Below are 27,980 nucleotides of genomic sequence, written 5' to 3'. Positions count from 1 at the left end.
AGGGTCGCGGCGGGCTGCCGTTGCTGGGTGAATCAGCTTGGCGTCGCTCTGCTGGGAGGTGGAAGTGGATTTAGGGATCCGGGAGGCTCAGCCGGTCAGCGAGGGTCCAGCACCGGGAGGAGGTGGTGGATATAGACCGGACAGAGAGAGAGGATTAATAGGCGCTGTATCTCCGCGCTCATCACAGTGTCGGGATTTTAACCGCGGCGCAGGCGGCGCCCAGGCCGAGATGCTGAGCTGAGCCCCGCTCTCCATGGCAGCGGAGTGAGAGATGCCGAGAGCTGGTCCGGAGCGCAGCCCAGCCCAGTGCCGTCGCCGCCAGCCTTTCCTTGGCTTCCTGCCCTGGTGTTGAGAGCAGCGGGGCCGCCGCCCTGTCTCTTCAAATCCTCCCGGCCCTTCACCCCCCACCTCCCTCCCGGTTAGTCTGTGTCCTCGGAGGAGGCGGCAGGTGGTGAGGCCGCGGTCTCAGCTTCTCAACATGGTGAGTACAGCCTCCCCGGGAGCCTGACTGTGTTTGCTGGGGGCGGCTCCTGGAAACGCGCAGGCTGCGCTGTTGTAAAGTTGGTTCTAGGCCGCTAGCTCCGTTTCAAACTTGAGACTCTGTTCAATTCGCTTTCAAACCGCATTTTGAAAAGCTCGTTTTGAGTCCGCCGTGTATTTGCCTTCCTTTCTGGTCAGTATATTTGTTGTTGAATCGAGATAAGTGACATTAAGCAGTTTTCGCAATTGTTTCAGACCAAATGAACGCTCTAGTATAATAGGCTCTGCAGTTTTGCACCACTTTAGATTCTAAATTGATATTTTGTCTTTATGTTGCTGTGGAATAATACCCGATATCATAAAGTGTATCAGAGTTAACTTGATAAGTTACTAGTTAAGAATCTATTGTCAACGTATAATGTTGCATAGTATTATTTATGGAATTGGTTTCTGCCACCTTTTCAGGTAGAATTCTAGATCCCAACAACTGAGTGAAACTTTTTCTCCTCTCCCCTCTAGATCTTTTGCCAGTGATTTTACATCTATGACTGCTGCAGTTTGATTGTAGAATCAGTTGCCGTTTGTGAGGAAAAACAAGTTTGTTCTTTTGCTGTTCGTTATGATAGACTAAAGGCCTTGCTCCTGATTATCAAATTTATATATAAAAGTATTGGAAAACGTAGGTTGAAAGGAGTGTATTGGGCTGGCAGCTGATTTTAGGGGTTCTGATAAAGTAAGTTGCTGTAGTTTGTTGGAGTTAATGGTGTTGTTACTGCCAAATTGCACATTCGTACCTACTATGCTGTCTCTGTGGCTTCATTCTAGATAGTTTTAATTGATAAAGATATTTTCAGAATGCTTGCCTTTTTATCATAAGTGGGCATTTCTCATAAATGCTGTTTTGTATGTTTGGCATTCATATTTATCCAGTATTGTCAAGTGCAGTATTTGTGTGTGATCCTTCCAGGTAGGGATATGGTCTGTGATCCCCAGCAGGCTGTTCAAAACAGTGTAGTATTCATACATCATTGCTAGTATTGTGAAACTTCAATAATCACCAACCAAATTTAGGGTACATTTATGCAACAATGTTGTTACAAAGTTGTTGCTGCTTTACACTGACTTTCTAATGTAAACCATGAGTCAGGACCTATTCTGCATCTACAAGGATGTGGTAGGAAACATCTAGGATAGCATGGTTTCACATTTTTTTATTTGACACCATTTGGGGTGTAACTCCAGTGTGACCTTAAACATGTTTTTAAAAGTGCTTATGGGATCCCATGGATGACCTGAAAACTTTTGAAACTTGCCCATATTTGCTTTTAATGTTCAGGCTGTGCGGTCTCTGCCACCTGCACTCTCTAAACATTTCATTTTTATTTAACTGGGAGACGAGCACCATGTGCAGAGCTCTCCTTTTGGGCATGAGATTCCAATTCCTGGTAGTGCAAACAGACTACTGCCTGGCTGGAATCGTATACCTTATGGGAAGTCTCAGTTTGTGCTTTTATGCTTTTAACATTCTTTTTGTAAAGATCTGATACATGGTTGCATTACAATTTTTAATCTCTATCTCTGCATTCCACTTGTCTGCTTAAGTTATGGTGAAACAGTAGACTCATTTCCATTTAAATTTAGACCAAAATGTCTGTCTGGTCTGTTAAGTTTGCCTTTGCAATTCTAATTTCATGCAATAATGTTATGTGCATGGTTTAAAAAAAAATACAATTGTGTTCTCTCTAGGATGTGAATTCACATGCAACCAGGATGGATAGAAAGTTTATATTTTCTGTTGCCTTTAAGAACACTGTGTGAAATGAGCTAAAGTTTTGACCCAACAAGTACTGTGTATTGGTCTAAAGTACAAAACTGTCTGTAATTTGGCACAAGTTGTTTCCCCATCTTTTCCCTGTATCTTTTTTGTAATGGTTTACACATATTTAGCTAATTCCATGTTAAATGATCCTCTGCAAAATATCTCGTGATTTTCTTCTCTGCTCTTTTAGTGATGTTCCTTAGGCTTTAATGCCTATACTTCTTCCATCTTTAACTATTTATGTATTTGAACCCCTGGACATGTTTGTTCACCACTCTAAGTCTTATCATTTAAGTATGTACTTTACTTCCTTTGGCTGCTTTTCCCCAAAATGTTCTAGCTCCCATTTCTATGCATTGTATTGTATCTAGCACCTGTTTGCAATCTCTTCTATTCGTCCTGATGCTTTGTGGTGCCAACTAATTTGGTAGCAATGAAGTTTATGCCATTTCCTCTTATGCTTGTGTTTATATAAATAGAAAAAAAAAATCCCTTGGGCACACCATTCCTCACGTCCCAGCAATCTGACTAAAACATCCTTTTACTCCTTTTTGCTTCTATCCTGTAGCCATCTTTCATGTGTGTGCACTCCAAATACGATATGCTTTAATGTTTGGGACAGGCACCTTGTGTTAACTTATCAAATGCCTTCTGCAATTCCATATAAGCAAACAATATCCAATGCGTTTTCTTTATAGACCTTTTGATTTGCTCAAAAATCTATTAAGTCAGTCAAACCTGAGTGATTAAGATTAGTAGGAGTTTTGCTTTGCACCAGAATATGTCTGATACCAAGATGAAAAATGATCCTTAGCACAGGCATTCTTGGGCTGATAGTATAAACATTTCACAAAAAATATAATTTGAAGTGAATACTGTAATTCATATTACAGTGGGATTTTTTTTTAGTTGCATATGTTTTTAACAAGTACATACATTTTAAGGTCATGCTCTTCCTGCCAATAATTAAAGGTTTCTGACCTTAAGCTACCAAGTTGGAATGGGTAAACAACAGCAACTTCAAATTGCATTTATATAGCGCCTTTAACATAGCAAAACCTCCAACAGTGCTTAACAAGACAGTTTTTCAATGGCAAAAAGTGTTTTATTGATGTTAGCTATCAGGACAGGAGACCAAAAGCTTGGCCGAAGAGGTAGGTTTTAAGCAGCATCTTAAAGGAGGAGAGAGAGAGGTTTAGGGAGTGAATTCTAGAGCTTGGGGCCAAGACAGCTGAATGCATGCTGCCAATGGTGGAGTGACTTAGAAGTGGAGGAGGGCAGAGGTCTCAAAGGCTTGTAAGGCTGGAGTAGGTTACAGAGATGGGGAGGGGTGAGGCCATGGAGGGATTTGAAAACTAGGATGAGAATTTTAAAATTTGAGACATTGTCAGACCAGTAACCGGTGTAAGTCAGCATGACAGGGGTGATAGGTGAATGGAACTTCATGCAAGTTGAGATACGAAAGCACAGTTTTGATGAGCACAAGTTTACTTAGGGTGAAAGATGGGAGGATGGCCAGAAGAGCATTGAAATAGTCAACTTTTGAGGTCATAAAGGCATGGAAGAGGATTTCAGCAGCAGATGAGCTGAGGTGGGTTTGGAGACGGGTTATGGTGGTGGAAATAGGCAGACTAGATGATGGAGTGGATTTGTGGCTGGAAGCTCCTCTCTCTATCAAACACAACACCAAGTTTATGAATAGTCTGTCTCGGTTTCAGACAGTTGTCAGGGAGAGGGATGGAAACGGTAATTGGGGAATGGGGAATTTATGGTGGGGACCGAAGACGATGTCTTCCGTCGTCTTATAATGCTGGTAGTTGTTTTTCAAGTTATATGTCAGAGCAATTTGAAAACAAACTATAATTAGTGTTTTTAGGCTTGTTTGGTGTATAGAGGAACATACTATGGGAAATAAAAACCATGTCTAAAAAAATACACTTCAATGTTGTACAGTATGGTTCCTCTGTGTGGTGCTCAATTTATCAGCTTAAATTACTCTCCACATTTTCAAAATGTGGCCACCACTTCTATTGTTCAAATTGCTCTCAGACACAACCCAAGTTTGAAAGAGCATTTATGATACTGCAGAACATTATACTGTTCAGGTGGACATAATATGAGCATTTCACTATCCTTCAGTTACGTTTAACACTGCTATTCACAATTCCTATACCTATGTTAAGACTTACTGACTTGTTAGTTTGACAGCTTAGCCTTTTATCAAGAAGACCTGAAGTGAAAAGTAATATTTAAACTACTTTTTATTCCATTCTTTATCTTATTTTTCTTTAGTCTTTGTTTCTGATATTTTCTAAGGAGGTATTTAGCATGTTGTTATCTCAAGTAATTTATTGATTTAAATGTGATTTCCCCAAATTGTTGGTAAAAATCTTCAAATCCCATGAAATAAAAATGGAATTTGGCTTATTTAGTCAATGTAAACCAGTGGTACTGATTATAGAGACTAGTGGGTGGCATAATTTCAAGATATTCTCTGTAAAATAATAACCTTGGTCCTTTTGTTTTCTGCCTGAACCCAACTCACTTTACTGCAATAGTCCAACAGGAAAAATATGAATAGACATTTGGGAAAAATGTTTTTTAATTAAATGTTTCTTTTAACGGTGCATAAAAATTAAACAAATCTCATTGTCACCATTCCCAAGGCCTTTCCACCAATTTATGTGTTGCTTTTGACGTCCAAATTGATCAAAAGATTGGGAAACCAGAAATGCCAGATCTCAAACAGGTTTTAGTTTGACAAACACAAGATAATATAGTTACCAGGAGAGAATTGAGATACCGGGACTATTTCCTTTGGAGCAGAGAAGACCAAGAGTCGATTTAATGTAGACGTATAAAATTATGAAGGATTTTGATAGGGTGAATATGACTCCTCTGGTTGGGGCATTGGTGATGCGGGGTCGTCAATTTAATATCGTCAAAGACTGGAGAGAGAAGTTAAAAGAAAATAATTCTTGTGAAAGATTGTTGCAGTTTATAGAATAGTTAAGGCAAAGAACATTCCATCTTTTACAGAAAAATTGGATGATTATTTGATAGAGGAATATACATGGTTATAGGAAGCGAACAGGGCATTTAGGCTAGTTTTGGATTACTCTAGCCAACAGCCAGTACAGATGCAATGGCCCAAATGGCAGACTCCTGTGCTGCAAAATTCTCTGGTTTTAAGAGATCCAAAAACATGATAATTTTTGCTTATCTTGTTATGAAGCAGCCCGTGTCTGTTTGCAGCAAGACCTGAACAACATTCAGGCTTGGGCTGATAAGTTGCAAGTAATATTTATCTTGCATAGGTGTCAGGCAAAGACCAATTCCCCTCAACATTCAACAACATTACTATCACCAAATCCTCCTCCGTCAACATCCTGGCAGTCACCGCTGACCAGAAACTTGATTGGACCAGCCGCATAAATATTATGGCTACAAGAATGGGTCAAAGGCTGGGTATTCTGCGATGAGTGACTCACCTCCTGACTCCCATTTACAAGGCACAAGTCAGGATTGTGGTGGAATACTCTGCACTTGTCTGGGTGGGTGCAGCTCCAACACCACTCTAGAAGCTTGACACCATCCAGCATGAAGCAGCCCATTCACCACGGGCACACTGACTGCAGTGTGTACCATCTACAAGATGCACTGCAGCAACTTGCCAAGGCTGCTTCTCAGCACCTATTGAAACTACAACCTCCACTGCCTGGAAGCATAAGAGCAGCTGTCGCATAGGAACACTATCACTTCCAGGTTGCCCTCCAAGTTGTACACCATCCTGACCTGGAAATGTATTGTTGTTCCTTATATTGTTGCCAGGTCAAATTCCTGGAACGTCCTACCTTACAGTACTTTGAGACTACATTCAAAATATGGTCTGCAGCAGTTCAAGAAGGCAGCTCACTACCACCTTCTTGAGGGCCTTTGGGGATGGGCAATAAATGCTGTCCTTGCCAGCCATGCCCACATCCCACGAATGAATAATTTAAAAAATAACTCCATTCCAGATTGCAAGCTCTGACAGATAACAAATGAAATGAATAGCCAATTAATGTGTTTTTGGTCATATTGGTTGATGTTGGCCAGGATATGGGAGAACTCCCTGCCCTGGAGCTGGTAGGCAGAGGCTCAATTTAATGTCTTGTTAAAAGATGGAGCAGCTAGCACTCCCTTGGTACTGCACTGATATTTGTCAGCCTTATTTCCCAAGTCTTGTATTGGGTTTGCACCCACAACATTCTTTCTTGAAGGTGAGTACACTAACAACTGAGCCAAGCTGCGGAATGTTGGACTCCATGTCATAAGTATGCATTGCACTTGGGTACCTTAACCCAACGAGCTCAGACACAAATTGACAGAGTCAAGGAGAGATACCAGTGATGTTTAACTATCTAAAGCCATGCAGCTTACGTAAAGAATTCTGGAAAACTATCTGTCTCTTAGGATCGCTTCACTTGTTGGAGCATTGGCTTACAGGGTTATTTGGAGCTGAGTGGGAAGAAGCCCAACCCTGGTCACCGATCCAACTCTTCAGGTCCTGTCAGGCTAGCCTGCTTGTCTTACTGTCATTTAATAATGCCCTGGCATGTTGTGGAGCTGCTTGCATCAAGTATCAGATTTAGGAATCCATCACCTTGGGATTTGCTTTTTTTCAACTTGGGGCACCTCAATTGCAAAAAGACTCTGCTTATCTTTCCCCGTATTAGTTTGTTACAAGACGAGCATGGGTTTTGACCCCTCACTGGGTGGGATAGCAGCTCCACATGAATGATCTGGTAACCAGCGCAACTCTCCATAAAATGTGAGAGCATTGCCATCATCTTTCTGACCACGGCATGGATGACCACATTGCCCCATGGAACAGTATTCCGCCGGTTGGAAATGTAGAGCTTCAGCAGTTGTTTGTATCTGAAACCTAACTGTGATCGACACTGTGTGTTGGCTATTTGAGTACACTCTTTCAAACCTGGGCTGCAGAGCACTTGACACCCTCCAACTCTTTTGACAGCTCCCAGAGACCAAACCTGATGATGTGCAAACACAGTGACCTACTCGTATCTGATTTTCGGGTCCAACATCCTATCTCCACTTATGCCACCAATTTTCACCTCCCAACGTTATTAGCATCTACTTCTACCTCATCATCGCTGTTGCTGAAACATTTATCTGTGTTTTCATTACTTTCCCTATTCTTGCTAGCTTTATTGAGTTTTACTCTTCACAAGTTGCAGCTTGTCAAAAACACTGCTGCCTGTGATCAATGAGCTACTATGTATGTTTCCCTATTAACAGCTGTACTTGCCAACTTTTACTGGCTTCCCATCTGCCTACACGTCAACTTCAAAATATTTATGGGTGGGAGACCAGAGTCTAGAAGCCTGGCAGGGAGCAGAGTCAAGATTCTGGTCAGGGAATAAGGACGGCCAGTTGGCACTGGAGTGATCAGATTGGGGAGCATAGTTGGACCTCCTGGTGGAGAAAAAGCTGGTGGCAGCAGAAAGGGAGCAGTTGTGCCTTGGGATGAGGAAAGGGAGTTGACAGTGGGAAGCCAAGTTCTAGGCACATAAGGGCAGCAGAAGTGGACCTCCAAATGGGAGAGGGAGTGCCTAGTGGGAACAGAATGATCGGGTTAGCTTCTGGGTGGGGTAACAGAGCAGAGTTGTGTTGGACAGCACAAGTAGGAAAATTCCCTGAGCAGTACTTATAAAGATTACTAAATACTGTTGTGTTTAAATATATATATTCAATAAATATAGCTGGCTAATAGTTGGTGTTTTTTGCTTGGCCAGCAGAGTAGATTTGAATAATGTTGCGAGATTTGTGCACAGGGTTAGAATATGCTAATGAGTAGAAGGTATTTTTAAAAAAGGTTGTTAACTGACCATGAAATAGGTAACCTTAGTGAGAAACGGACGTGGCAGCCACTGTCATATGTAGTTATGCCGGAAATACAGGCTACAATGTAAGGGCAACAGGAAGCAAGATGAGTATGTACAGGAAACGTGCACTACATGCAAAACATTTTTACTAAGGTATTTTAATATCCGTATGTTATCACCGGCTGTTGGCACACATGACTTGGCTTTGCATCTGTAAGTCCCTATTTGTTTGAGTTTCTCATGTTTCATCTAGTTAGGGAAGGATACTAAGTGGAGGCAATGTTCTGCCCCAAGGACATGGGTGAATTAAAGCAACAATCTTATGTCTAAAAATCTTTTAAAGTTCAGTTTTGGGTTTAATCCTTTGAAAATGGATTGAAGTTGCATGCATGTGAGTAAACATTGGTCTAAGCTCCTTCATTCTGCAATCAACCTAAATAGTCAGTTAAAGGAAAAAGCTGCAAATGCTAGAAATAATTGGTAGTTCAAGCAGCATCTGAAAAAGAAGAAACAGATTCTGACTACTGGGTATCGACCCTTCATTAGAAATGGCAATAACTGAGTGTAAATTACTTACTACTACTTTGAATCATTCTGAATGTGGTCCTGAGTAGTGTGTGTGTCAGGAAATGGGAGAAGATTTGCATGTTAAAATCAAACATTAGGCATTTTTCTAGAAATGTTTTCAATATTTGAAGTTAATTGCTATATTTTAGCTATATATGAAATCAGTGTGACTTATGGTAAGAATTTGATTTGCTGATCATTATATTATGAACATGTTTGTATTCTGGATTTTGGCATCGTGAATCATTTGTCACAGTGATAAGCAAATTGGACTGACAAACTGAAAATAATGGGTATTTAAAAAAAAAGTCTTGGAGCTTTGTGGTTGATGTTTGGTTTTGTTGTCCCTGTTCACTTTTTGTGACTCTAGCCTAATTTTTTTTTCTTGGCTCAGTTTTGACTTGCTGAGCTGCCCTTTGTTCCTCCTGGAATTTGAGATTTTCCCCAGTACATAGCCAACCACAACGAAACCTCATAAGAAATCTACTCTTGCTTAAAATGTAGGTTAACACAAACCATTGCATTCACTATATTGAATAATGGCCATGTGCATGGTGTGAATCGAGCCATATGCCCCAGGACTGCAAACATGTTTAATAATATTGGGGTAATACTCCTAACTTGGAACTTCATGCACTAAAGTTACTATAAATTGTTCTTCTACGATTTTGTGGTTAGAGCTGGATATTTATCAATATTGTCACAAAGATCCAAAGTGCACTCCAGAAATTTTTCCCTTTTTTTAACCTGAAAATTTATTTTCATATTTTCTATTCTTGTAAGTCTCCATTTTAATATCAAATGTCTTTGTTTTATTTCTCCCCTTTAGGTCTTCTTTCAGTACAATCTTTTAATTCATCTTGATCTCCTTCCTTTCATATTGTGCAGCAAAAAGTCTGATCATTACAGTGCCTTTAATGCAGTTGATCAAAATAATGAATTTTAGGAAATCTTGTCTATCGGCTCCTTCCCCCTCCCGCATCGCAAGTCAGTAGATAATGAAATCAGTTCTTGTAACAAATTTAACCAATTACTTGTTTTACAGGTTTACTTGACAGGAACCATGCTAACTATCCATCCACTTGAGAACTTGAAGGTATACATCAGCAGCCGTCCTCCCCTTGTGGTGTTTATGATTAGTGTCAGTGCTATGGCTATAGCTTTCCTGACATTGGGTTACTTCTTCAAAATAAAGGAAATCAAGTCTCCAGAAATGACTCAGGTATTGTTTCTTGCCTCCCTTTATTGCATGGAAGTAATGTTTTTAAAATATGTTTGTCTTAATAAAGTTCTAGATTTCTACAAGATTGCAGACACCTTTACATAAAGTTTTGTAAAGACTGGATTCCAGCAATGAGTGCAAGGGCAATTTTATTTTAAAATTTATGCATAGGATGTATTCATTCATCTGGGGGGGGATTGGGAACAGTTAAACTTACAACCTTTTGTGTCTGCAAATTAGTAAAGAACCTGCTCTTGTGCATGTGTAGTTTGCTAGGTATACCTGACTTCCCTTTTACAGACAGTATTCTAGTAATAATGATACATAATGTTTTAAAATATTAAAAAAAATTATGCTTCTAGCAAATACTGGATTGTAGATCCCTACCAGTCTTTTACATTCTCTTTTCCTGGCCTATATTAAATTATCATTTGACTCATTTGAGTCTATTACATCAATGAAAGCACAAACTAAATTTGATACTCAGTCTTGTTCTGAAGCATGATATGATTGGCTGCTTTATTGTGGTATAGTGTGAACCAATGATTTTGATAATCACTTCATGGAATTGTTCATTAAATTGGATGGCCGTGCTGTCGAGTTTACAAATAGAATAGTTTCAAATGGGAGAAAAACATTTTTAAATAAGAAGAACTCTCATTTATATAGCACCTTTCACAACCTCAGTATGTCTCTAAGTACTTCACAAACATTGAAGACTTTTTGAAGTCTAGCCCCTGTTATAATGTAGGGAGACGTGGCAGTCAATTTGTATGCAGCAAGGCCCCACATATCATGCCTTCAGAACAAGACTGAGTATCAAATTTAGTTTGTGCTTTCATTGATGTAATCGACTCAAATGAGTCAAATGATAATTTAATATAGGATCTATAAGCATAATTTTTAAAAATATTTTAAAACATTATGTATCATTATTACTATAATGTCTGTAAAAGGGAAGTCGGGTATAGCTAGCAAACTACACATGCACAAGAGCAGGTTCTTTGCTAATTTGCAGACACAAAGGTTGCAAGTTTAACTGTTCCCAATTCCTTCCTTTCCCCCCCCCCCCCCCCCCCACCCCCAGATGAATGGATACATCCTATGCATAAATTTTAAAATAAAATTGCCCTTGCACTCACTGCTGGAATCCAGTCTTTGCAGACACCTTTACATAGAGTTTTGTAATGTCCATGATATTGTTTGAGGAATAATTGTTGGATAGGGCACTGAGAGAACTCCCCTGCGCCTCATTGAATAGTGCTATGGCATCTTTTTGCGTCCACCTGAGGGTAGATGAACAGTTGAATGTCTCTTCCAAAAGACATTGAAGCTAAACAATCTTGATTAAATCGGTGCTAGTTTCGGTGAGAAATTACTTTATAATACTGCCAGACAAGTATTTGTGACTAGTTTCAGATCATGAGAGGGTTAAGTTGACTTTTTTTTTGTATTAAATGACCCTACAAAACTAGCATTCTTCCGTTTGTTCGGCCTTTTCATAGTCGGCAATTTTCATTGAAATGGGTAGGGGTGAGTAACCAATGGGATGTTGTTCCTGTAAGAAATGGGTGGCAGACAATAGCTTTATCGTTGTGAGACCTGCATAGAAAACATTCCTAGGTCAAGGGAACTGCCTATGTCTGCATTGTCTAGAATTTTCGTGTCTGCCAGTATCTGGGCAACTGGCTTAAGATCATAAGAACTAATTAATAAGCTTCATTTTAATAGTACTACACAATCTGTAGTCTAGCAGGTCTGGTCTTTTTGTGAAGTATGGACTCTTGAGAACTGAAGGAAACTAGTGGAGCCAGCGCAGGATCTGTTCTTAATAAAGTGTCTTGTGCTTAGACCTGCTACTCGTCACTGGTAACCCCCAGGATGTTGATAGTGGGGATTCACCGATGGTAATGCTCTTGAATGTCAAGGGAAGATGGTTAGATTCTCTCTCGTTGGAGATCTTCATTGCCTGGCACTTGTGTGGTGCGAATGTTACTTGCCAATTATCAGCCCAAACCTGAATGTTGTCAAGGTCTTGCTGCAAGATCTGGACATGGGTTGCTTTAATATCTGAGGAGTTGTGAATGTACAACGTTCAGTACCAATCATCAGCGGACATCCCCATTCTGACCTTATGATGGAGGGAAAGACACTGATGAAGCAGTTGAAGATGGTTTGGCCTAGGACGCATGAACTCCTGCAATGTCCTGGGGCTGAGATAATTGGCTTCCAACAACCGCAACCATCTTCCTTTGTGCTAGGTATGACTCCAACCAGTGGAGAGTTTTCCCCCGATTCCTGTTGACTAATTTGGCTGGGCCTCCTTGATGCCACACTCAGTCAAATGCTGCCTTGATGACAAAGGCAATCACTCTCACCTCACCTAGGACTAGTTGTGCTACTTTTCAAAGAACAACCTACCCTCTTTTCAGATTTTCATAATCGTGTGTTCTATCAGCAAAGAGGGATGGCAAAAAAAAACTGAGATTTTCTCTGCACAGGTTAACAAATATAGTTTTGCTACCATTAGACCAGTTCAGAAAACGCAGCTTAAATATTCCTCCAGTAGAAGCGCTTTTCTATCCTAGAACTTTGAAGTAAATTAGGAGGTTTAATGCTTCAAAATGGTCCTCCCCTGTCTGTTATCCTGGTGACTCCCTCCTTCATAGGATACGTTGCACATTTGTGGTGGATAGTCAGTTAATGTGAACTAAACCGCACTCTTCCTGGCATGTAGAAGCGGAAGCATTTTGATTAGCTCCTCTGCAAGTGATTATGTAGTCAATTATTGTGGAATTCTTAAATAACCAAACAATAGTTCACTTCCATAGGTCCTGAGGCTGTGTAACTGTGTAACAGCCTTACAGTCTCTTTCTTCAAGATGTTGCAGAAGTGCAGGTTGTCACTGCATACTTTCACAGGGCGATGGTTTAACTTTTGAATTGACTCTATTATGCAGTAATTCAGGAGATTACCCGTAAGTTATCTTTTGAAAAATAATTTTAATACCTTATGGAATCCTATCCCAGGTGGTGGACAACATAGCAGTAGCTGTCAATGGCTCATCAATCTCTTGAAAGGGAGAGTTTGCTTCAGTTATATCCTATTGGCAGGATTGTGTAGGGGAAATTAATCATGTTAATGACTACCTACTCGCCAAAGAAAATCTGCTTTTCTGTCCTCCGTCTGACTAGTCAAGGTCTGAAAACACAAAAAGCTTGGCACTTGAGACCATCACTATAATAATTTCATTTCTGTAGAGATTAGTATATTGAGTTGTATAAGTTATCACCTCAGATTGTACTTTGACTGACCAGGGGTCACTAGGGCTATGGTGTGGCACCTCATTTGGCCAGTGGGTCCCTTGACACTTACAAGGTAACTGCTTAACATGACCTGCCTGGTGTTTACTAAGCATTTCTGCCTTGATGTGGCAAAATCACATACTTTGACCCACTCCAGCTACTAAGCTGATGGTAATATTTTAGGTCTGAATTCACACCCCAAGTTTTTGTGTTGTATGGCATTATTCATTTATATGTGGAAGCTGAACTGGGAGCATTAGACCTCTATCTCATTTTGAATGTTCAGTCTGTGCAACGACGTTCTCTCCCTCTCAGTTCCTTTTTTGATCTATTGGAACTTTGAAGTACTCTGATGTTCTATGTACATTTTCTTTATCTTATCAAATTTCTCCTATCCCAAAGACCTCCATAATATTGCCTATCTGCAGCTCTGCTTCAGCCCATATGCAGAAACCATCATTCGTGATTTTATGTACAGACTTGACTATTCAAATATTTCACTGGCCAGCCTCTCATCTTCCGTAAATTTCAGCTCATTCAAAACAGTGTCCGTATCCTATCCCCCACCAGGTTCTACTCACTTGGCTCCCAGTCTCCCAACACTTTGAATTTTGTCATGGTATTGAAATCGCTTTATGGGGATTGCCCCTCCCTGTCTCTAAACTCCTCCAGCTCTACAGCCCTCAGAGAACTCAACATTCCTCCAATTCTGGTCTCTTGTGTATCCCCCTCTCCCATTGGCCATGTGTCTTCAGCTATTTAGGGCATTACACTTTGGTATTCCCTCCCTTAACCTCTCCACCTCCCCATCTCCCTATCTTCCTTAAAACCCACCTCTCTGACCAAGCATTTAGTCATTCTCCTAATATCACCTCATTTTGTGCAGTGTCCATTTTTGTGTGATTACACTTCAGTGAAATGACTTGGGGTTTTTTTTTACATTAAAGTGTGATATAAATACAAATCTTTTTTTATTGTGGCATGGTTCACCCTTGAGTCCTTCCTTGACCACATCGTGCATAATAATCAGGAATTACAATCCTACGTTGTCTCAAGTTGGGGCTCAAACCAGGATGCTTCTAGTCTGTACAGCTCTGCTTTTTACTGGAACCAGAGGGAAGCTCTCCTGTATGCACATATGTTTTCCCATGGTTTCTTTGTCTCTGTGCTACCATCTCTGTTAAAGAACTAACCTGTGGCTCAGGGCAAGGTCAATAATTAAGATGTATGGTACAAAGCTAAGCTATTTCTTTCTCCTTTTGGATGATGAACTATTCATTTATAAATCAATGTTTGATCATGCTCAAATAATAATGGTAGGTAATTGAACATTAAATGAACAGTGAGTGATTAAAAAATAAAATGAACTTTTTATTTAAATTACATCAGATCTAAATCTATTTACATTTAAAATGTAATTCTGATAGTGGTTAAAGGTGGCTCTGATAAATAGGGCCAAACAACTTCAGTTGATAAGGTTGTAATTGCTATTGCAGTCTATTTTAAAAGATGAAACATTATAATTGTAATTTAAAAATTGTGCTTTTGTTGCCCGATAGGATTGGAACACTTTTCTGTTGAGGTTTAACGATCTGGACTTGTGCATATCTGAGAATGAAACCTTAAAACACCTCATTAATGAAACCAGCACCCCGGAGAGCACAGTAACAAGTGGACAAATGCGATCTTCCACACAATCTCCATCAGTTCTGGAAGATCCTGGAGTAATAAATATTTCTGTTTCTATAACACTAACACTGGATCCTCTAAAACCCTTTGGTGGATACTCACGTAATATTACGCACCTTAGTGCAACTATCTTTGGACATCAGATTGGACTGACAGGTAAAGAAACTGAAATCAGTGGGATCAGTTTCTGTATTGATGACCTTTGTTGCTGGATATTTATTTCTCCTCTGAAGACATTGGCTTGCTCTTTTTTTTTTCTCTTGCTATCTCCCACACTTCTCTGTTGTAATATTTAAGAATTATAGAATTAAATTGAAAATACTTGATATAGTTCAGTTCATAATTTTGCGTGACTACTTTCTCCCCACTGCTTGCCCAGTTTTTGGGTGTTTCTGGTTTTCAAGTTCGTTATTAGTGTGTTTGCCGACTTGTATGGTCGTCAATGAAATGAATCTCCACAAATAAATATTACTTTATAAAATAGCTAATATTTTATCATTTACTTCCAAGTTTTTAGACAAAATAATTACCTTTTTTAAGATGCTAAAATTGGTTCTTTGTCTTTTAGAATAGACAATTTTGAGAAATGGGGAGGGATTTGTGGCTGACATGTCGTCTCCAGCTAAGTTTGGATCATTTGGAGAAACAAACTGGGGATTCTCTTTTTCAAATTTTCCAATGAGAAAAATAAAAAAAAAAGTCATCAATAAATCTTGAGATTGCATTCCCTTTCCACAAGTCCAAGAGATCTACATATACTAAGAACAAAGATGGACCAGCACTGTTCCCTGAGCTACACTATTTCCAACCCTCCTCCAGACTGAACGATGTGCATTCGTCTTGACTGTTTCTTGTCTGTCAACCAATTTCCTATCTATGCTGCTATATTTCTCAAATCTATTTTAAAGAAGCTCCTTGAGTCATCTTATTAAAAGCCCTTCTCAAAATCCATGTACACAACAAATGTTCCCTGTGACCTACGTGGCTGCGACCTGAAAGTCCCAAAGCAGACCTCGCATAAGTTGGCCTCTTTAAGCACTGAGTGTGCACGGCTGCGCAAAAAAATTTAAAGGAGATGCATTGTACACAATGTCTACTGCATCCCTTTCGTTACAAAATCAGCTGTGAAAAAATAACTGGCTTTTAAGTTGTCAGTTACAGTAGTTTCATAATATGAAGATCATCAAATGCGTGAAGTTGCATGCACCTGATATTCTTTGCAATATTAGTGTTATAACATTAAAGTGCCTTATGTATTTTCAACAATAAATATGCTGCATAGATAGATGCAAATGATTGTGATTTACTTCAGATTTGCTTTACAATTTACTTTGGTCAAATACATCACATTTGAGTTTTGAGGACTTGAAGGATATAAACAGTTTGTATTTATAGTGTGTTTTATCAAAAGGCGAACTGAGTTGGTTATGGCTAGTCCTAGAGGTGAAAATATTTAATACCTTGCTCTTGGCAGTGTTGTATTCTATTTGCTACGATTGTGTTTGTGCCATAGCTCTTTTGTGTGATGTTTGAAGTGATTTAATAATTTTTGTCATTTAACTCTTGCTACAATCTTTGATTATGAATGTGAGTCTCCTTAATTTAGTTACAAATTGGATTATAAAGCAATACGTGTTGCTGAATAGTTTGTTCAATCAAATTTGTGATCGTTGAACCCACTTATTTCTTGTGGTGTACCTTATTACATGTTGAGATTCTGGAGTACACAACTAATATTTACCACTAACATAACATCATTGGACAGTTTTTACACTGGTTTCATGGTCCTATAAAGGGAACATGTCCATTTTTAACAATCAAGTTTTCTAAATACTGAATCTGGCTTTTAGTTCTACTTGTGAGGTCATAATTGGCTTGTTTCTTTGACTTTTGCACTCCGTATAACCTCACTCATGGAAGTAACTGCTACATGGCAGGCTTTTATTGTTATTTGCACCCTTATTGACGGAGGTTTAAAATGTATCGTGGCTGTTTTGTAGGACGCGTAGCACATGAAGAAATGAATATTACATTTACACTACCAACGTCCTGGAACTCTGATGAATGTGTGCTCCATGGCCACTGTGAGCAGGTGGTTTACACAACATGCATGACCATCACCGCCACAACTAATGTTTTCCCTGTCACAGTGTGAGTATTATTCTGGAACTGATCGGGTTTTTCAAATGGATATGTGGAGAAAGCTTACTTTCTAATCTGCCTGTAGGTTTTGAACCAGGAATTAGTTCCGCATACTACTGAACTATTGAATATATGTATGAATTAGTGAGAAAACTTGCAGTGACATCTAATATAGATCCTACAGCCAAGTTTACCCTTATTTGACGTTACTGGCTCTGAACAACGCAAATGAATTTGTCTGCATTTAATACCAGTGACTATGATACCCCTTGTCAGACACTCTCCCAGATAATGGTGTTGTCCATAACTATGTAAGGATTGAGTTTACTATCATTTGCCATTTCAACCCCCCCTCCCCTGCTCTCATGCTCGCATCTCTGTCCTGGGCTTGTTGCAGTGAACATCAATGCAAGCTCGAGGAACAGTATCTCATTTACCAATTAGGCACGCTACAGCTTACCGGACTGAACATTGAGTTCAATAATTTCAGAACATGACTGGCCCCCCTTTTTTATTTTTTATTTTACTTTTTATTTTTTTTAAATTTTAGTTTTTTTTTTAACCATGTGCCTGCCCACTTTTTTTTCATGTTTGTGCTTTTGGCCAGGACTGTTCATTTTTCTGTCATTTAGCACCTTCTCTGTACTAATGCTTTGTCTTTCACCATACGATTAACAAACCTTTTGCTTCATGACTTTCTTGTAAGTTATTTTCTGTGACCCTCCTGTCCTATCAACACCTTCCCTTCGTTATCTTTTTGACCCACCCCCGCTTTATTTGCTTAAAACCTATCACATTTCTAACCTTTGCCAGTTCTGATGAAAGGTCACTGACCTGAAACGTTAACTCTGCTTCTCTCTCCACAGATGCTGCCAGACCTGCTGAGTATTTCCAACATTCTTTGTTTTTATTTCAGATTTCCAGCATCTGCAGTATTTTGCTTTTATTTTAGTGTTTAATTCACTGTCACTTCTCTTCCAGGAATGCCTACCTTGAAGATGTTCTGCTCTTCTCTCCAGGTTTTTCATTTGTCTGCTTTACCTTGTTCACCTTTGTTTTCTATTTCCTTCCTTCACAGCCACATCTGAGAGATCCACACTCAATGCCATGCGCTGCCACATGTACACACCGGACCCCTCTTCAGAAACACCACCTCACCTTATCTACTGTTCTACTCCACAGCTTCATTTCATCCTTGGTCTTATCCGACGCATTAACAAAAAACTTTTTTTCTTCCTTCAGGTGTTAAGCAAAGCAAGCTGCAGCAGCTGATGGGAACTAAGGCCCCTCCAATCCTCCTTCCTCTTCACTTCCCACTGACCCCATCCCTTCTGATCTGACTCCTTGCTGTGTATTCACTATACTCTCTGATGCTGAACATTCTGTATTCAGCAAAGGAATCCGTTTTATCCCCTTGCGCCTCCACCTCAATGAATTTCACGCTTGGCATGACATAGAGCTCTTCCTTCGCCTCCGGGCTCACTTCTTTGACCAGTAGTCCTCCCCCTGACCAGCAGACCCATATACCCGCCTCCAGCATTCTCCCTCCACCTGGACCCCTACCTTTAGCATCTTAACCTCTCATGATCTTTTCATTGAAAACTGTTGGCGAGAAATCGGTCATCTCAATTTCTCTGCCCCTGTCACTCACTCCAACCTGTCTCCCTCTGAACTTGCTGCACTCCATTCGCTCACATCTAACACCGACATTGTGATCAAACCTGCAGATGAGGTTGGTGCTGTTGTCTGGCGTACCGACCTCTACCTTGTAGAGGCTGAGCGCCAACTCTCAGACACTTCTTCCTACCTCTCCCTGGACCATGACCCCACCACTGAACATCAAGCTACTGTCCACAGGACTGTCACTGACCTCATCTCCTCCGGCGATTTTTCCTTTACAGCTTCCAACCTCATAGTCCCGCAACCCTGGACAGCCCGCTTCTACCTCCTTCCCAAAATCCACAAACAGGACTATCCTGGCAGACCCATCGTTTCAGCCTGTTCCTGCCCCACTGAACTTATTTCTTCTTATCTTGACTCTATCTTTTCTCCCCGGTCCCGTTTCTTCCCACCTACATGCATGACTCTTCTGACACCCATTTTGACAATTTCCAGTTTCCTGGCCCTAACTGCCTGCTCTTCATTATGGGCATTCAATCCCTCTACACCTACATCCCCCACCAGGACGGTTTGAGGGCTCTCTGCTTCTTCCTTGAACTGAGGCACAACCAGTCCCCATCCACCACCACCCCCCTCCGCCTTGCATTCCAAATCACTTTACGCTTTAAAAGCAGCTCATTTGTTGTGATCACTGCCTTGGTTGGAAAAAAGTGCAGACTGTTTGCCCACAAAAGCCCACTGAAACACATGACAGTTGGTGCTATGAATAGGTGTCTCATTCAAAAGATGACTCTTCCAACAAATCAGCACTGAATTGAAGTCTTAGAGTTGAATCTACAACATTCTGAGGTGAAACTGCGATCAGCTGAGCCAATTAAATTAAACCATATTGTTCCACTGGTCTTTACTTTTGTTCACTGCATATGCTTCATCAAATGGACTCTGCAGCTGGATAACACAATTGTATGTAGGTATTCTGTAGTTTAAACAAATTATGGCCCTCTTTAAGGAGTTATTACATCTTCCATGGAGGTTTTTGTCCTGTCTAGCATAGCTCTGATCACATGTAACTGGGCCTCTTTTTTTTCCCAGTGTGACAGCTGGCCCAGTAAATAAACCCCTTAGGAAAATGTTTTCTTTTCTGAATGCTGTTATAGAAAGTCTGTTAAATGCTTTGTATAATTTGTTGTATGTTGTAACTGTGTACATCTCTGAGCCTCTATTTGATGGACTCTCCATGTATGTGTTTTAGGGGGTTTTGCATAGGAACATTTTTGGTTTTTTTTGTCCTACAAAGACAAAAAAAAAAGTTTGTACATCAAAGGTTGTTACGAGTGTGTTGGGGTTTATTTATTTGAGACACTTACCAGCTACGGTATTATGTAGCTATGTGATAGACAAATAACGAGGTGGTAAGATTGAGAACTGACAAGTAATTAGCAAGGAGGAACCTTTGTAACATCTACTTTAGCTCTTGGTGTTGAATGCGTTTTTGTTTTTCAAGCAATACATCTTACTTCTGTCCTAACAATGGAAAAAATATATTCTGCCTATTTAAGTGCTAAGTACTTTAATAGCAACTTGAATTTATATAGCGCCACTAACGTTGTAAAATGTCCCAAGATGCTTCATGGTGCCATCAGACAGAAATTGACACTGAACCAGAAAAGCAAGTATTGGGATGGGAGACTAAAAGCTTGGTCAAAAAGGCAGGATCTACGAAGCATCTTAAAGGAGGAGCTAGAGGCAGCGAGATTTAGCAGTCAAATTCGGCACGCGAACCAATGTTGTTGTACAGGAAGTGGGAGATGCACAACAGATCAGAGTTGGAGGAATGCAGAGTTCTTGGAGGGTGCAGGGCTGGTGGAGGTTGAGAGATGGGGAGGAGTGAGACCATGGATTGATTTAAACACAGGAATAACTATTTTAAAATTTGAAGTGTTCGTGGATCCCGATCTAATGTAGATCAGTGAGCGCAGGGGCATTGGATGGGTGGAACTTGGTGTGGGGAAGGATATGGAGAACAGTTTTGTATGTGTTTATGGAAGATGGAATTTGGAAGGCTGGCTAGGATAACGTTGGAATAGTTGAGTCTGAAGGTAATAAAAGCATGGATGATTTCAGCAGCAGGTGGCTGAGGCAGAATTAGAATTAGGATGCTGAGGTTGCCAACAGTCTGCTTTAGAGCAAAATTTAAACAAAGTGGCTCCTGACGACGCAGCCCAGCGCCGACGTCATCAGAGCGCTCCCAGATTCGCACATGCGCAGAACGGACTCTTGCTGTCAGTCTGGTGCTGCACATGTGCACCCTATGTCAGCACCCTGCTTGCCATAACTGATTCGCGCTTGCACGCGAAAACGTCATCGCGTACTGCAACGTCTGTTTGCTACTCGCTCCCCGCCTCACCACTTCTCCCTGCTCCCTCCTGCGATTGCTGCCTCTCTTCCCCACATGGGGGAAGTGGGCAAGAGAGTGAGTGACAAGATAGGGAGGGGAGGGAGACTGTGAGCAGGAGGGAGCAGGGAGCGAGCAGCCAAGGGTGGGGGGAGTGGGGAGAGAAGTAGCAAAGCGGGGAGCGAGCAGACGGATGTGGGAGGCAGCGGTGAAGAGAAGCGTGATGGCAGGAGGGAGTGGGTAACTGGGGGAGGTGGGATGGAGGCGGCAATCGCGGCCACTGTGAGAACTTGAGTTTCTTTTGTTTTCGTGATAAATTGAGCAGCGCCATCTTTACTGGAAGCTGCCTGAGACGTCACAGACTGATGTTTCTGTGCATGAGGCTGCATTTGTGCATGTGTAGGTACTGCACCATTTCGTGGATGCGTTGTCAGCAAACGCAGCCGAATTTAAATGGGTGTATGCTTTCTAATTGATTGAACTATTGTTTTTAGTAGTCTAATAGTCTTAAAAGAAGTGAGGCAAAATGAGAGCAATGGGTTATATCTTTCAATGCAGATTTAAAATTTAAAGTTTAAAAATTATTTTTTTTACAGCCAGCCATCACATTGCATCCCTGAAACGTACAGTAATGCTACCGTCTGGTATAAAATTTTCACCACCGCTAGAGATGCAAATACAAAATATGCACAGGACTACAACCCGTTTTGGTGTTACAAAGGAGCAATTGGGAAAGTCTATCATGCACTCAATCCTAAACTAACAGTCATTGTGCCAGATGTAAGTAATGCATCCTCTTGCTATATGCATGTTCCATTGTTCATACTTTTCTCCTTTTTAGGGCTCCCATGGCACAAGTTGTCAATGCATTAACATTATCTAAAGTTATACATTTTTTAACTTTAGTTTTCATTCTTCATGTGGAAATCAAAGTGTTTTATTGGTCTAAACGTGTTCACGAAGGTTGTTTGGTACAATACAGTCTGGCCACACCAGATTAGTATAGTCCAACAACCATTCAGTAGGGTGGAAATTTGGCTGATCCAGATTATCATAGGATGTCTCCATACTAAACTCTACCCCATCAAAGCTCATTATTTTGTAAAGGGCTCTCAACCATAATTCTTTTTCCCCTGCAGACATTGCTGTTTGTATTTGATGTGGTATATATTGTGTTGGTAATGCTGCTGTTGGGACTGTTCTTTGTGGTGCTGCACAGTATATAAAATTACCCAAATCATGATTTCTCTTTCTTACATGGCCCATTGTCCAATAAATTTCTGTGAATGGACTGCTAATGGGAGTAATCCCAACTTCCTTTCAGGACCTCAGTATTAACCTGAGGCACTAAAAATCCCAGGGTACCAATCAAATTTATTTTTTTATGGTAGTAAAGCAAAATATTGTGGATTTTTGGAAAACTGTAATAAATGCTGGAAATACTCAGTGGGTCAGGCAGCATCTGTGGAGAGAGAAACAGAGTCAATGTTTCAGGTTGATGACTTTTCATCAGAACCTTTTTTTTTTAATAGTCCTGTCTGCATGACACCAGGTCCTTCAGTACACAGAATGGGATCTCTAAGCACCTGAATGTCAGCAACTTCTTGATTTACCTGTGCAATTTTGCTGCAACTCGCACTTCCAGTAGTTAGGACATAGTTAAATCATTATCTCTAAAAACTTCTGAGTAGGTCGGCTCCTGGTTGAAGTGCATCAATTTCATTATCTTATCCAGCAGTCTGTCATTATGCCTGAATTTGCTTAAGGCTTTTGATTAGGTCCCACATAAGGGGTTAGTGTGCAGAATTAAAGCACATGGGACTGGGGGTAATATACTGGCGTGGATTGAGAGTTGGTTAACAGAGTAGGAATAAACGGGTCTTTTTCCGGTTGGCAGGCAGTGACTAGTGGGGTACCGCAGGGATCAGTGCGAGGACCCCAGCTATTCACAATATATATTAATGACTTGGGTGAGGGAACTAAATGTAACATTTCCAAGTTTGCAGATGACACAAAGCTGGGAGGGGAATGTGAGCTGTGAGAAGGATGCAAAGAGGCTCCAGTGTGATTTGGACAAGTTGGGTGAGTGGGCAAATGCATGGCAGATGCAGTATAATGTGAGGTTATCCACTTTGGTTGTAAAAACAGAAAGGCAGATTTTTATCTGAATGGTGATCGATTGGGAAAGGGGGAGGTGCAACGAGACCTGGGCGTCCTTGTACACCAGTCACTGAAAGCAAGCATTCAGGTGCAGCAAGCCGTTAGGAAGGCGAATGGTATGTTGACCATTATTGCAAGAGGATTTGAGTACAGGAGCAAGGATGTCTTACTGCAGTTATATAGGGCCTTGGTGAGACCACATCTGGAGTATTGTCTGCAGTTTTGGTCTCCTTATCTGAGGAAGAATGTTCTTGCCATGGAGAGAGTGCAAAGAAGATTTACAAGGCTGATTCCTGGGATGGCAGGATTGACGTATGAGGAGAGATTGGGTTGGCTAGGCCTATGTTCACTAGTGTTTAGAAGAATGAGAGGGGATCTCATAGAAACCTATAAAATTCGAACAGGACTAGACAGGCTAGATGCAGGGAGGATGTTCCCGATGGCTGGGGAGTCCAGAACCAGGGGTCACAGTCTCAGGATACGGGGTATGCCATTTAGAACCGAGATGAGAAATTTCTTCACTCAGAGGGTGGTGAACCTGTGGAATTCTCTACTGCAGAAGGCAGTGGAGGCCAAGTCATTAAATATATTCAAGAAGGAGATAGATATGTTAATGCCAAAGGGATCAAGGGATATGGGGAGAAAGCGGGAACAGGGTACTGAATTAGACGATCAGCCATGATCTTTTTTGAATGACGGAGCAGGCCTGATGGGCCGAATGGCCTACTCCTGCTCCTATTTTCTATGTTTCTAACTCATTGAGAAAGCTGTTTTTTTAAAAAGCTCATAGAATCCTTGGCTTTATTATTTGAGGCATAGAATACAAAAGCAAGGAGGTTACGCTCAATCTTTTTAAAACCTTGGCTGTGCCCCAGCTGAAGTATTGTGTTCAGTTCTGGGCACCACACTTTAGAAAGGATGGCAAAGGTTTTGAGAAGGTGCAGAAGAGATTTACTAGGATGATACCAGGAAATAGGGACTGCAGTTGTGTGGGAGACTTGAGAAGCTGGGGTTGTTCTCAGCAGATAAGACTAAGGAAACTTGATAGGGGAGTTCAAAATCATGAAGGGTTTTTCTAGCATAAATTAAGCAGAAATTGTTTCCACTTGCAGAAAGGTTGGAAACAAGACACAGATTTAAGGCGATTGACAAAAAAACCAGAAGTGACATGAACACATTTTCCACGCAGTGCTTTGTTGTGATCTGGATTGCATTGCCTAATAGGGCGGGGGAAGCAAGTTCAATGGTAACTTTCAAAAGGGAAGTGTTTAAGTATTAAAGGGAAAAATTTACAGAGCTATGGGGAAAGAGTAGGGCAGTAAGACTAATTAGATAGATCTAGCAAAGAGCTGGTACAGGCAGGATGGGCCGAATGTGCTGTATCATTCTATGATTCTATATTGTGTTAACCACGGTTACGTTCTTTGAGCTGGATCTCCCAACTGAGGGGGATTGTATAAATTTAAGGGGAAACTAGAAATGATGAAACATGTAAAGTGAAGAATACAGGTGTGTGATATAGTTTTTCTCTAATGTACTTGTTTAGTTTGATTTTGAATCTGATTATGTAAAATTATTAGCCCGAAAATCTATTTTATTTACAGGATGACCGTTCACTTATTAACTTACATTTGATGCATACCAGTTATTTCTTGTTCGTCATGGTGATTACAATATTCTGCTATGCGGTTATCAAAGGACGACCAGGGAAAGTCCGACAAAACAATAGTGAATTCTGTCCAGAAAAGGTAACTCCTTCTTTTTCTGTGACTCAGCCCGATTTAAAGAAAAATTATACACTGATCGTGATGCCTGTTAAATACAGACACTAACACAGTACATAATTGTGAGTATTAAATTATTCTCATTTTCTTAATCTAAACTGGTGTGTCGTAGCATTTACTTGGGTCATTGCTACTCTCTAGAATTTAGTTTTCAATATTAATTATTGATGGATCCGTTCAGCATTAATGTGCATATGTCTTAACTAGTGCTTATATTTAAATTCTGAACACTTAAAATTCTAGAAGTATTACTGCTGTATTTGTATGTATATAATATATTGTCTGCCCCTAGAGTTTTATATTCATTTTTTTAATGTTGGTAACATTTCCACTGAAAGCTTGCCTTGAGCGTTACTTAACTGTTCCAGCTTAACTAGAATTTGTGTGTGAATCCAAAGCTCTGCTTTGCCCAACCAGGAATCTGTGTAAACAGCTTTCTTTGTTGGTCTAATTAGATTCTGGTCTCAGATCCCTGTAATTATGGACTGCTGCAAATTTAGTTTACTGATTAATTTTGCTTTGAATGGTTGCATACTATGTTTTTCTTTTTCAGGTTGCACTATCAGAAGCATGAATCAGCTTCATTACTGGAAGTGGACATGTTGTAGCATTTGCACGTTGAACCCAAAACAATGGGTGTTGACGCTTTGAATGCATTGTTGGTTTATTCCAACCAAAGACATTTTAAGTGCCTGTATTTACTTTGTACACATTTGTAAGGATATATCCAAAACTAGTCCATCAATGCACTTGTGTCACATGCTATCTGCGTTTTTAAAAAAGAAAAAGGAAAAAGTTTGCTGCCATACCAGCCTGGGTGTATCGAAACGAGATTCATAAAGAATAACCATGCATTTGGAAGCAATTTTTTTCTGTTGAAGCTTTATGAACCCTTTTGAAGCTTTGAGTTGCAAGAATACTTTAAAAACAGTGAGGTTGTATCAAATATGTAAATAATATGTTGGAAATATGTGCTGTAGTGGTATATACTGCATTTCTGACACCAATGGTCTGTTAAGTATTTGGAGTTGATGTGTATATGTAGTTCAGCACAATTATTATCTCTTGTTAATGCTCGACAGAAAAGGCATTAAACCTTTTGGAACTTTTAAGACAAATATATATTAGAGTGCATTTCAGTACTGTTTGAGCTTGCAGGAAATGGATACGGAATTCAATGTGTAATTTACAATACTGTTGTCCAGCATAATTGCTTGCTTAGAAATGGCCAGTGTTGACTGTATTATGTGTATGGCTTGCTGGAATACAGTGCACCTTTTGTTTTTCTTTGTCTTTCCTCTCTTTCACCACCTTTTTCCCCCCCCCCCACCTCCCTTTCACTCCCTCAGTCAAGCTGTGTGTTTGCATGTGTAGTATTGTCTGCAAATTGTCTACAAAATTGCCTTAATTACCTTCATTTTTCTATTGGCCTTTTTTGTCTTTTTACCTGTTAGTAAAACATTGCAAATTCATTGAAATGAATCCCTGTCTACGCAACTTATTTTGTTGAATTCACATTGCTTATAATGTTGGTAGTGATTGTAAAAATGAAGGAATTCCAAACTGTCACAAAGAGCTTCACAGATGTGTGGGTTTCAGCATTTTTCACCCCATGTGATCTTAATACCAGAATGTTGCTTTTGGACACCATAAATATCCCCCAAAAATTGGCAAAATTGGTCTCAAAAGATCTCAATTTTTAAACAAAGTTTAATACTAATTTTGTGGATTTCTGCAGAATAATAGATCTTTTAGTCTTCTGAGTTCTTTGCAGTCCTTTAGTCCCTTCCCAGTTTATTCAGTAAGTTTTGATATGAGCCTTAGTTTTTGCTGCACTGAACCAGAACCATAATGATATTTTTGTCCACCTGTTGATAACTATGGATCCAGACAGTAGTGAAAAAAATCAGACCTTTTTGTGCTCTTTTGGACATAAAATTTTTAATTTCCGCAAGCAGCTTTCTTTTAATATCTGCATGACACAACTTGGAACTTCTGAGATTGACTTAGTTTGGAAAATGAAAACATTTGTTTGGTTTTGTCAAACAAACTTTCAGACAAGCATATGGTTGGTTGTATTGGTGCTCAAGTATACTGGGATCAAATAGTTTATAGCGTGAAGTTACCTGGTATTTTTTATTTCTTATTAGTTAGAAGCTGTCTCAGCACTGCATGCAAAATATGCAGGCACAAATTAGGCTGAATTTAAAATATAATACATTTATGCCTGCCAGCCTTTATTGAAGTTGCAACTTGTTGCAGACTCTGGTTGGTATGTCAAATATTCCATGGCGTACATATTGCACACCTGGAGGTTGCTTATTCTCCACTCCTTTCTCCTGATTTGAATGTGGAGATGTGTTGATTCAGAGTTTTTTGCATAAACTAAGATTGATTGCCTATGTAAATGTGATTTTTAACACCAGTAATGTTGCCTCAAATCTCAGTTCATTGGCAAAGTGCCTGAGCACTAGTTAGGATGCCCCATAGTTTGGTAAGGAAGGGAAAACTTTGTGATTTGTGTTGCTTGTCTTGTTGCATGATCGTAATCATAGCACATTATTTTATGACAATCTCTGATTTCTGGAGTTTTTGTGCTTTTTGGTAAGATTTGCATATGCTTTTGCTGAATAAAAGGATCTAATGATTAAAACTGTTGTATTTGCCTTAATTAGAATTATATTGATCTGTGTCGAATGGCCTCTGGATCTGCCTGCATTTTATTGTTTTGGGTATAAGAATATGTAATATAGTCATACTTAATGACAATTAAAGTAAGTACCTTTTGAAAGTATGTTCATCGGACATTATGCAAAGTTTTAAAAATTCAGGAGTACTGCTTAAAGAAACTAAATCATCAATGCTTGCCGTATTCACTGCATAAATGCAGTGTAATTTAACTTCAC

The 27,980-nt window shown here is 40.0% G+C and overlaps 1 protein-coding gene across 4 annotated transcripts; it reads left to right on the top strand.

Moving 5' to 3' along the window:
• The first annotated feature begins 2 nt into the window (after window positions 1-2).
• Window positions 3-27,727, top strand: tmem248 (transmembrane protein 248). 4 transcript variants are annotated; one of them, XM_068010334.1, is made up of 7 exons: window positions 3-481; window positions 9,803-9,979; window positions 14,844-15,129; window positions 16,974-17,124; window positions 21,727-21,910; window positions 24,895-25,136; window positions 25,628-27,727. In XM_068010334.1, the coding sequence occupies exons 1-6, from the start codon at window positions 479-481 to the stop codon at window positions 25,120-25,122; spliced, it is 1,029 nt and encodes a 342-aa protein (XP_067866435.1). In that variant the 5' UTR covers window positions 3-478; the 3' UTR covers window positions 25,123-25,136; window positions 25,628-27,727. The 4 variants fall into 4 exon arrangements, with proteins under 4 accessions (XP_067866435.1, XP_067866436.1, XP_067866437.1 ...); XM_068010335.1 differs by lacking the exon at window positions 3-481 and adding an exon at window positions 8,382-8,403; XM_068010336.1 differs by lacking the exon at window positions 3-481 and adding an exon at window positions 8,479-8,581 and having other exon boundaries at window positions 24,895-25,038.
• Window positions 27,728-27,980: the final 253 nt, after the last annotated feature.

The sequence above is a fragment of the Heterodontus francisci genome, chromosome 30 (genome assembly GCF_036365525.1).
Source record: "Heterodontus francisci isolate sHetFra1 chromosome 30, sHetFra1.hap1, whole genome shotgun sequence".
NCBI lineage: Eukaryota > Metazoa > Chordata > Chondrichthyes > Heterodontiformes > Heterodontidae > Heterodontus > Heterodontus francisci.
This window is presented reverse-complemented; position numbering and strand designations above follow the sequence as displayed.

What these genes read in the sequence shown, in the direction of transcription:
- tmem248 (XM_068010333.1), top strand. An exon ending in AGTCTCCAGAAATGACTCAG is followed by an intron (nt 9,980 to 14,843) that starts GTATTGTTTCTT and finishes GTTGCCCGATAG; the next exon opens with GATTGGAACACTTTTCTGTT. An exon ending in AATGTTTTCCCTGTCACAGT is followed by an intron (nt 17,125 to 21,726) that starts GTGAGTATTATT and finishes TTTTTTTTACAG; the next exon opens with CCAGCCATCACATTGCATCC.